At 45.4% G+C, this 12,113-nt stretch overlaps 1 protein-coding gene across 1 annotated transcript in view; it reads left to right on the top strand.

The window, feature by feature from the left end:
* elp3 (elongator acetyltransferase complex subunit 3) overlaps positions 1-6,585 on the top strand; it is a 61,365-nt gene extending 54,780 nt beyond the window's left edge. Inside the window, exon 14 of the mRNA XM_014206187.2 lies at positions 5,827-6,585. Coding sequence (XP_014061662.1) covers positions 5,827-5,912 — 86 coding nt within the window. The 3' untranslated portion in view covers positions 5,913-6,585. The remainder of the gene's footprint in view (positions 1-5,826) is intronic.
* Positions 6,586-12,113: the final 5,528 nt, after the last annotated feature.

Here is a 12,113-nt window from a genome sequence, read left to right as displayed (position 1 = left end):
CTCCTACTGAATAGTCCAGATCAGGACCTCTTAGCACCCCACACTCCTACTGAATAGTCCAGATCAGGACCTCTTAGCACCCCACACTCCTACTGAATAGTCCAGATCAGGACCTCTTAGCACCCCACACTCCTACTGAATAGTCCAGATCAGGACCTCTTAGCACCCCACACTCCTACTGAATAGTCCAGATCAGGACCTTTAGCACCCCACACTCCTACTGAATAGTCCAGATCAGGACCTCTTAGCACCCCACACTCCTACTGAATAGTCCAGATCAGGACCTCTTAGCACCCCACACTCCTACTGAATAGTCCAGATCAGGACCTCTTAGCACCCCACACTCCTACTGAATAGTCCAGATCAGGACCCTTAGCACCCCACACTCCTACTGAATAGTCCAGATCAGGACCTCTTAGCACCCCACACTCCTACTGAATAGTCCAGATCAGGACCTCTTAGCACCCCACACTCCTACTGAATAGTCCAGATCAGGACCTCTTAGCACCCCACACTCCTACTGAATAGTCCAGATCAGGACCCTCACCCCACACTCCTGCTGAATAGTCCAGATCAGGACCTCTTAGCACCCCACACTCCTACTGAATAGTCCAGATCAGGACCTCTTGCACCCCACACTCCTACTGAATAGTCCAGATCAGGACCTCTGCACCCCACACTCCTACTGAATAGTCCAGATCAGGACCCACCCCACACTCCTACTGAATAGTCCAGATCAGGACCTCTTAGCACCCCACACTCCTACTGAATAGTCCAGATCAGGACCTCTTAGCACCCCACACTCCTACTGAATAGTCCAGATCAGGACCTCTTAGCACCCCACACTCCTACTGAATAGTCCAGATCAGGACCTCTTAGCACCCCACACTCCTACTGAATAGTCCAGATCAGGACCTCTTAGCACCCCACACTCCTACTGAATAGTCCAGATCAGGACCTCTTAGCACCCCACACTCCTACTGAATAGTCCAGATCAGGACCTCTTAGCACCCCACACTCCTACTGAATAGTCCAGATCAGGACCTCGCACCCCACACTCCTACTGAATAGTCCAGATCAGGACCTCTTAGCACCCCACACTCCTACTGAATAGTCCAGATCAGGACCCCACCCCACACTCCTACTGAATAGTCCAGATCAGGACCTCTTAGCACCCCACACTCCTACTGAATAGTCCAGATCAGGACCTCTTAGCACCCCACACTCCTACTGAATAGTCCAGATCAGGACCTCTTAGCACCCCACACTCCTACTGAATAGTCCAGATCAGGACCTCTTAGCACCCCCACACTCCTACTGAATAGTCCAGATCAGGACCTCCACCCCACACTCCTACTGAATAGTCCAGATCAGGACCTCTTAGCACCCCACACTCCTACTGAATAGTCCAGATCAGGACCTCTTAGCACCCCACACTCCTACTGAATAGTCCAGATCAGGACCCACCCCACACTCCTACTGAATAGTCCAGATCAGGACCTCTTAGCACCCCACACTCCTACTGAATAGTCCAGATCAGGACCTCTTAGCACCCCACACTCCTACTGAATAGTCCAGATCAGGACCTCTTAGCACCCCACACTCCTACTGAATAGTCCAGATCAGGACCTCACCCCACACTCCTACTGAATAGTCCAGATCAGGACCTCTTAGCACCCCACACTCCTACTGAATAGTCCAGATCAGGACCACACCCCACACTCCTACTGAATAGTCCAGATCAGGACCTCTGCACCCCACACTCCTACTGAATAGTCCAGATCAGGACCTCTTAGCACCCCACACTCCTACTGAATAGTCCAGATCAGGACCTCTTAGCACCCCACACTCCTACTGAATAGTCCAGATCAGGACCTCTTAGCACCCCACACTCCTACTGAATAGTCCAGATCAGGACCTCTTAGCACCCCACACTCCTACTGAATAGTCCAGATCAGGACCTCTTAGCACCCCACACTCCTACTGAATAGTCCAGATCAGGACCTCTTAGCACCCCACACTCCTACTGAATAGTCCAGATCAGGACCTCTTAGCACCCCACACTCCTACTGAATAGTCCAGATCAGGACCTCTTAGCACCCCACACTCCTACTGAATAGTCCAGATCAGGACCTCTAGCACCCCACACTCCTACTGAATAGTCCAGATCAGGACCTCTTAGCACCCCACACTCCTACTGAATAGTCCAGATCAGGACCTCTTAGCACCCCACACTCCTACTGAATAGTCCAGATCAGGACCTCTTAGCACCCCACACTCCTACTGAATAGTCCAGATCAGGACCTCTTAGCACCCCACACTCCTACTGAATAGTCCAGATCAGGACCTCTTAGCACCCCACACTCCTACTGAATAGTCCAGATCAGGACCTCTTAGCACCCCACACTCCTACTGAATAGTCCAGATCAGGACCTCTTAGCACCCCACACTCCTACTGAATAGTCCAGATCAGGACCTCTTAGCACCCCACACTCCTACTGAATAGTCCAGATCAGGACCTCTTAGCACCCCACACTCCTACTGAATAGTCCAGATCAGGACCTCTTAGCACCCCACACTCCTACTGAATAGTCCAGATCAGGACCTCTTAGCACCCCACACTCCTACTGAATAGTCCAGATCAGGACCTCTTAGCACCCCACACTCCTACTGAATAGTCCAGATCAGGACCTCTTAGCACCCCACACTCCTACTGAATAGTCCAGATCAGGACCTCTTAGCACCCCACACTCCTACTGAATAGTCCAGATCAGGACCTCTTAGCACCCCACACTCCTACTGAATAGTCCAGATCAGGACCTCTTAGCACCCCACACTCCTACTGAATAGTCCAGATCAGGACCTCTTAGCACCCCACACTCCTACTGAATAGTCCAGATCAGGACCTCTTAGCACCCCACACTCCTACTGAATAGTCCAGATCAGGACCTCTTAGCACCCCACACTCCTACTGAATAGTCCAGATCAGGACCTCTTAGCACCCCACACTCCTACTGAATAGTCCAGATCAGGACCTCTTAGCACCCCACACTCCTACTGAATAGTCCAGATCAGGACCTCTTAGCACCCCACACTCCTACTGAATAGTCCAGATCAGGACCTCTTAGCACCCCACACTCCTACTGAATAGTCCAGATCAGGACCTCTTAGCACCCCACACTCCTACTGAATAGTCCAGATCAGGACCTCTTAGCACCCCACACTCCTACTGAATAGTCCAGATCAGGACCTCTTAGCACCCCACACTCCTACTGAATAGTCCAGATCAGGACCTCTTAGCACCCCACACTCCTACTGAATAGTCCAGATCAGGACCTCTTAGCACCCCACACTCCTACTGAATAGTCCAGATCAGGACCCACCCCACACTCCTACTGAATAGTCCAGATCAGGACCTCTTAGCACCCCACACTCCTACTGAATAGTCCAGATCAGGACCTCTTAGCACCCCACACTCCTACTGAATAGTCCAGATCAGGACCTCTTAGCACCCCACACTCCTACTGAATAGTCCAGATCAGGACCTCTTAGCACCCCACACTCCTACTGAATAGTCCAGATCAGGACCTCTTAGCACCCCACACTCCTACTGAATAGTCCAGATCAGGACCTCTTAGCACCCCACACTCCTACTGAATAGTCCAGATCAGGACCCACCCCACACTCCTGCTGAATAGTCCAGATCAGGACCTCTTAGCACCCCACACTCCTACTGAATAGTCCAGATCAGGACCTCTTAGCACCCCACACTCCTACTGAATAGTCCAGATCAGGACCTCTTAGCACCCCACACTCCTACTGAATAGTCTAGATCAGGACCCACCCCACACTCCTGCTGAATAGTCCAGATCAGGACCTCTTTGCACCCCACACTCCTACTGAATAGTCCAGATCAGGACCTCTTAGCCCCCACACTCCTACTGAATAGTCCAGATCAGGACCCACCCCACACTCCTACTGAATAGTCCAGATCAGGACCCACCCCACACTCCTACTGAATAGTCCAGATCAGGACCTCTTAGCACCCCACACTCCTACTGAATAGTCCAGATCAGGACCTCTCAGCACCCCACACTCCTACTGAATAGTCCAGATCAGGACCTCTTAGCACCCCACACTCCTACTGAATAGTCCAGATCAGGACCTCTTAGCACCCCACACTCCTACTGAATAGTCCAGATCAGGACCCACCCCACACTCCTACTGAATAGTCCAGATCAGGACCTCTTAGCACCCCACACTCCTACTGAATAGTCCAGATCAGGACCCACCCCACACTCCTTGGTACCTAGTTTTCTAAAATGCATTTTTTGTGGAGGTTTTTTGGTTGCTCATTAGTCTCCATCTTTTACACTAATTGACAGCACATAATAACATGTTCTGCAGGTCTTCTTCAGTTTTTTTCCATTAAAATAATATCCTCAGCATAGAGTCGTGGAAAAAGTAACCAATTGTCATACTTGAGTAAAAGTAAAGATACCTTAATAGAAAATTACTCAATTGAAAGTCACCCAGTAAAATACTACTTGAGTAAAAGTATTAGGTTTTAAATATACTTAAGTATCAAAAGTAAATGTATAAGTCATTTAAAATTCCTTATATTAAACAAACCAGACGGCACAAGTGTTATTTTTTTTTTTTAATTACGGATAGCCAGGGGCACACTCCAACACTCACATCATTTACAAACGAAGCATTTGTGTTTAGTGAGTCCACCAGATCAGAGGCAGTAGGGATGACCAGGGATGTTCTCTGTTTAGTGAGTCCTCCAGATCAGAGGCAGTAGGGATGACCAGGGATGTTCTCTGTTTAGTGAGTCCTCCAGATCAGAGGCAGTAGGGATGACCAGGGATGTTCTCTGTTTAGTGAGTCCACCAGATCAGAGGCAGTAGGGATGACCAGGGATGTTCTCTGTTTAGTGAGTCCACCAGATCAGAGGCAGTAGGGATGACCAGGGATGTTCTCTGTTTAGTGAGTCCACCAGATCAGAGGCAGTAGGGATGACCAGGGATGTTCTCTGTTTAGTGAGTCCTCCAGATCAGAGGCAGTAGGGATGACCAGGGATGTTCTCTGTTTAGTGAGTCCTCCAGATCAGAGGCAGTAGGGATGACCAGGGATGTTCTCTGTTTAGTGAGTCCACCAGATCAGAGGCAGTAGGGATGACCAGGGATGTTCTCTGTTTAGTGAGTCCTCCAGACCAGAGGCAGTAGGGATGACCAGGGATGTTCTCTTGATAAGTGTGTGAATTGGACCATTTTCTGTCCTGCTAAGCATTCAAAATTTAACAAGTACTTTTGGCTGTCAAGGAAAATGTAAGGAGTAAAAAGTGATTTTTTTTTTTTTCTTTAGGAATGTAGTGAAGTAAGAATAGTCCAAATATAAATAGTAGAGTACAGATACTACTTAAGTAAAAATACTTTAAAGTACTACTTAAATACTTTACACCACTGTCAGCATATAGTAGGATGCTTAGCATTTCATCATATCTTACACCAATATTTAACTGTTTCATTTATTTTGCCAAATCATTAATAAACATCATTTCAGCAAGTAGAGCTTTTTGGGAGGTGCTTCTACATTTGCATTGCTTGCTGTTTGGGGTATTAGGCTGGGTTTCTGTATAAGCACTTTGTGACATCTGATGTAGAAAGGGCTTTATAAATACATTTGATTGCTTTGTTGATTTTACACCCAAGGGTGTGGGAAACCACTCTGTACGATATTCATTGCTTTGTAGAGACTGATAACTGATGCGTGATAACATTTCCCATCAAACCATGTCTTTATCAAACTTCTGTGTTTCAGGTGTGGGAACTAGGAACTACTACAGGAAGATGGGTTATGAGCTGGAGGGACCGTATATGGTGAAACACCTGGAGGTGTGTCTGTAGACGGACTTGGGAATGAACCTGTTTTTACTATCATTGTTTTACCAAGACACACACACACACACACACACACACACACACATATATTTATTTGTTACTAGTACATGATTGTTACTCTGGAGACGCTACAGAGTACATGAATGACAGTACATGAATCACTCTTGTTTTAGTTATGCTTGTGGTATCAGTGAATAGGTCAGTTTGGAGGAAGCTGATATAGATCAGAGTGCGTACAGCATAAGAGTCTAAACTCGCCTTGATGGACCAGTTGTCTGTGCGTCCTCGATAATTTATTAAGCCGTAGTTCAGGAATACTTTGTGAGTCTCCTCCAGCTTCATGAGATAACGAGGAGGCTGTTCAGCTTCATGTTTTTAGTTCATCATGTCATCAGCGAGTTGAGGAAGACCACCAGTATGACTCGTCGTTCATTAACAGACTTGGCGCTGTATAATTGGGCAGTCAGTGGGGAAAGTCCTCTCTCTCGCTGAACAGATGTTTTATATGGCAGGAAATGGAATAATAGTGTTGCATACGTTTATTTTTAAACCCTCTGTTAATCCTATCCCATCTTTTCCTGTTTTGTTTTTATTTACAACAAATGTTACTTTTGTTTTGGTGTTCCCTTTCACTGCTCTGAAAGCTGTTTTGGTTTCATGGAATAAAATATTTAAGTTATATAGTTTCAACTGTCACTTTTTGCCCTTGCTTTGTTATTGAATGTGTTTACTCTTGATAAGAGCTTCTGCTAAATGAAAAAAAATAAAAAATAGACAAATGTACTTGTCTGTCAGAGAATGCCTGTGTTGATAAGATAAACATGTTTCTAATTATACTGCATGAGTTTCCAGTCAAAAACAGAGTAGAGAAATATAAACTAAAGAATAGAACATTTTAAACAAAAATCAGCCTTTGTCTCTGACTCTGAAAAGCCATTTGAGGTAAAATAGCTGCCTCTGTCACCATGGCAGCACTTCCTATGATGATGATGATGATGTTCTAGAATCTAGAGTAGCCTATCAGAGGTTGTGTTCCTCAGGAGACCCCATATGATGAGTACTCTGATGGTTTTTACTGCTTCATTTGACACACGGAGCCAGTCCAATTACATCTCTATCGGTCTTCAGTCAACTGAGCACTGACTGAGTGGCCCACTGACTGCATCCCAAATGGCATCTTATTCCCTATATAGTGCACTACTATGGCTAACAAACAACTGACCCTCTTTGTAACTGTGAATCCTCTTTTCATGTGGAGACCATGGGCACGTTTAAGTGGTAAGGCCAAAGCAGCCGGCTGTAGACGAAAGTGGAGGAGTGAATTCGGGGGAGGTTCGTACTCTTGCTGCTGGTGATTCTGTGATCCACCTCTACGCAGACGACACCATTCTGTATACTTCTGGCCCTTCTTTGGACACTGTGTTAACTAACCTCCAGACGAGCTTCAATGCCATACAACTCTCCTTCCGTGGCCTCCAACTGCTCTTAAATGCAAGTAAAACTAAATGCATGCTCTTCAACCGATCAATGCCTGCACCTGCCCGCCCGTCCAGCATCACTACTCTGGACGGCTCTGACTTAGAATATGTGGATAACTACAAATACCTAGGTGTCTGGTTAGACTGTAAGCTCTCCTTCCAGACTCACATTAAGCATCTCCAATCCAAAATTAAATCCAGAATCGGCTTCCTATTTCGCAACAAAGCATCCTTCACTCATGCTGCCAAACATACCCTCGTAAAACTGACCATCCTACCGATCCTTGACTTCGGCGATGTCATTTATAAAATAGCCTCCAACACTCTACTCAGCAAATTGGATGTAGTCTATCACAGTGCCATCCGTTTTGTCACCAAGGCCCCATATACTACCCACCACTACGACCTGTATGCTCTCGTTGACTGGCCCTCGCTTCATACTCATCGCCAAACCCACTGGCTCCAGGTCATCTACAAGTCTCTGCTAGGTAAAGCCCCGCCTTATCTCAGCTCACTGGTCACCATAGCAGCACCCATTCGTAGCACGCGCTCCAGCAGGTATATCTCACTGGTCACCCCCAAAGCCAATTCCTCTGTGGCCGCCTTTCCTTCCAGTTCTCTGCTGCCAATGACTGGAACAAACTGCAAAAATCTCTGAAGCTGGAGACCCATATCTCCCTCACTAGCTTTAAGCACCAGCTGTCAGAGCAGCTCACAGATCACTGCACCTGTACATAGCTCATCTTTAAATAGCCCATCCAATCTACCTCATCCCCATACTGTATTTATTTATCTTGCTCCTTTGCACCCCAGTATCTCTACTTGCACATTCATCTTCTGCACATCTACCATTCCAGTGTTTAATTGCTATATTGTAATTACTTCGCCACCATGGCCTATTTATTGCCTTAACTGTAACTGCACTCACTGCATATCGACTTTTTGTTTTCTTTTGTTCTACTGTATTATTGACTGTATGTTTTGTTTATTCCATGTGTAACTCTGTGTTGTTGTTTGTGTCTAACTGCTTTGCTTTATCTTGGCCAGGTCGCAGTTGCAAATGAGAACTTGTTCTCAACTAGCCTACCTGGTTAAATAAAGGTGAAATAAAAAAATTAAAAAAAAAAAAAAATCATATAGTGAGAGAGAGCTTCAAACATCACATTAATTTGTATATATCCACTTTATACATGAATCATGGCAAAGTTGTTTCCTGTTTCTGTCATGTCTTTGGTCACGTTTGCGTGAGTCAAACAAAAACAGCCTAATGATTTCTTGACCATAGAACCTCCCACTATGCAGGCGATGGCTGCAGGATGAAAATGGTGAAGAGCAACTGCACAACCTTGCTTTTGATCACACGATTTTGGTAAAGTTCATGCTTTCGACATGTATTTATTATGGTTCCCGTTTAGTTCCTGCCAAGGCAGCAGCTACTCTTCCTGGGGTCCAGCAAAATTAAGGCAGTTATACAATTTTAAAAACAGTACAATACATTCACAACAGAATTCACAACACACTGTGTGCCCTCAGGCCCCTACTCCACTACCACATATCCACAACACATAATCCATGTGTCCATGTGTATGTGTGTATAGCACGTATGTTATCGTGTGTGTGTGTATGCATGTGTCTGTGCCTGTGTTTGTGTTACTTCACAGTTCCCACTGTTCCATGAGGTGTATATTTACCTATTTCTTAAATCTGATTTGACTGTTTGCATCAGTTACCTGATGTGGAATAGAGTCATGGATCTATGTATCTATGTAGGACTATGCGTCTCCCATAGTCTGTTCTGAACTTGGGGATTGTGAAGAGACCTCTGGTGACATGTCTTGTGGGGTATGGATGGGTGTCTGAGACGTGTGCTAGTTGTTTAAACAGACTGCTCGGTGCATTCAGCATGTCAACAAGTAGTGATGAAGTCAATCTCTCCTCTACTTTGAGTCATATTATTGTTAGCTCCCTGTGTATATTTAAGGGCCAGCCGTGCTTCTCTGTTCTGAGCCAATTGTGGCACCTGACCACACGACTGAACAGTAGTCCACGTGCGACAAAACCAAGGCCTGTAGGACCTGCCTTGTTGATCGTGCTGTTAAGAAGGTAGAGCAGCGCTTTATTATGGACAGACGTCTCCCCATCTTAGCTACTGTTGTATCAATATGTTTTGACCATGACAGTTTACAATCCAGGGTTACTCCAAGCAGTTTAGTCACCTCAACTTGCTCAATTTCCACATGATTTATTATAAGATTTAGTTGAGGTTTAGGGTTTAGGGAATGATTTGTCCCAAATACAATGCTTTTAGTTTTACAAATATTTAGGACTAACTTATTCCTTGCCGCCCACTCTGAAACTAACTGCAACTCTTTGTTAAGTGTAGCAGTCATTTCAGTTACTGTAGTAGCTGACGTGTATAGTGTTGAGTCATGGCTTTACTTAAAGCATGTCGTTAGTAATGATTGAAAAAAGTAAGGGGCCTGGGGGAATTCCTGATTCTACCTGGATTATGTTGGAGAGGCTTCCATTAAAGAACACCATCTGTGTTCTGTTAGACAGGTAACTCTTTATCCACAATATAGCAGAGGGTGTAAAGCCATAAGACATATGTTTTTCCTGCAGTAGACTATGATCGTCTCACAAAACAGCCCCTCGATCTTTTTATCATCAATTTCTCTCAGCCAGTCATCAGTAATTTGTCTAAGTGCTGTGCTTGTTGAATGTCCTTCCCTATAAGTATGGTGAAAGTCTGTTTGTTTACTGTAAAATAGCATTGTATCTGGTCAAACTTTACTAAGGGTTGTTAACAGGCTGATTGGTCGGCTATTTGAGCCAGTAAAGGGGGCTTTACTATTCTGACTTTTGCTTCCCTCCAGGCCTGAGGGCACACACTTTCTAGTAGGCTTAAATTGAAGATGTGGCAAAAAAGGAGTGGCAATATTGACCTCTATTATCCTCAGTAATTTTCCATCCAGGTTGTCAGACCCCGGTGGCTTGTCATTGTTGATAGACAGCAATAATTTTTTCACCTCTTCCATACTCAAATCAAATCAAATCAAATGTATTTATATAGCCCTTCGTACATCAGCTGATATCTCAAAGTGCTGTACAGAAACCCAGCCTAAAATCCCAAACAGCAAGCAATGCATGTGAAAGAAGCACGGTGGCTAGGAAAAACTCCCTAGGAAAAACTCCCTAGAAAGGCCAAAACCTAGGAAGAAACCTAGAGAGGAACCAGGCTATGAGGGGTGGCCAGTGTTCATAAATGACCAGCATGGTCAAATAATAATAATCATAGTAGTTGTCGAGGGTGCAACAAGCACGTCCGGTGAACAGGTCAGGGTTCCATAGCCGCAGGCAGAACAGTTGAAACTGGAGCAGCAGCACGGCCAGGTGGACTGGGGACAGCAAGGAGTCATCATGCCAGGTAGTCCTGAGGCATGGTCCTAGGGCTCAGGTCCTCCGAGAGAAAGAGAGAAAGAGAGAATTAGAGAGAGCATATTTAAATTCACACAGGACACCGGATAAGACAAGAGAAATACTCCAGATGTAACAGACTGACCCTAGCCCCCCGACACATAAACTACTGCAGCATAAATACTGGAGGCTGAGACAGGAGGGATCAGAAGACACTGTGGCCCCATCCGATGATACCCCCGGACAGGGCCAAACAGGCAGGATATAACCCCGCCCACTTTGCCAAAGCACAGCCCCCACACCACTAGAGGGATATCTCCAACCACCAACTTACCGTCCTAAGACAAGGCCGAGTATAGCCCACAAAGATCTCCCCAGACAGGAAGACCACGTCAGTGACTCAACCCACTCAAGTGACGCACCCCTCCCATGGACGGCATGGAAGAACACCAGTAAGCCAGTGACTCAGCCCCTGTAAAAGGGTTAGAGGCAGAGAATCCCAGTGGAGAGAGGGGAACCGGCAAGGCAGAGACAGCAAGGGCGGTTTGTTGCTCCAACCTTTCCGTTCACCTTCACACTCCTGGGCCAGACTATACTTAATCATAGGACCTACTGAAGAGATAAGTCTTCAGGAAAGACTTAAAGGTTGAGACTGAGTCTGAGTCTCTCACATGGGTAGGCAGACCATTCCATAAAAATGGAGCTCTATAGTAGGGCTTTCTTGCAATACGTTTGCCAATCGGTTGTGCAGCCAAACTTATTTGCCTCAAACCTTTAGCCTCATCCCTCTCAACCATACAATTTTTCAATTCCTCATCAATCCACTGGGATTTAAAAGTTTTTTCATAATGGGTGCATAATTATTAGTAACTGGGATAAGAAATTTCATAAATGTGTCAAGTGCAGCGTCTGGTTGGTCCTCATTACGCCACCACGGACCAACAAATATTATTTACATCAACAACATAGGAATCATATTAGGCCCATATTAGGCCCAGCCTTTGGAACTTTGGTTTTCCTAGATATGGCTACTATTTTGTGATCACTACATCCGATGGATCTGGATACTGCTTTCAAGCAAATTTCTGCAGCATTAGTAAAGATGTGATCAATACATGTTGATGATTTCATTCCTGTGCTGTTTGTAACTACCCTGTTAAGTTGACTGATAACCTGAACCAGGTTGCAGTCACTGGTTACAGTTTGTCAATATTTAAATCAATATAGTCAATATTTAAATCACTCAGAAAATATAACTTTCTTTTGATATATCATACAGTACCAGTCAAACTTTATTTTTTCTTTATTTTTT

This window comes from Salmo salar, chromosome ssa06, assembly GCF_905237065.1.
Source record: "Salmo salar chromosome ssa06, Ssal_v3.1, whole genome shotgun sequence".
Taxonomy (NCBI): domain Eukaryota; kingdom Metazoa; phylum Chordata; class Actinopteri; order Salmoniformes; family Salmonidae; genus Salmo; species Salmo salar.
This window is presented reverse-complemented; position numbering and strand designations above follow the sequence as displayed.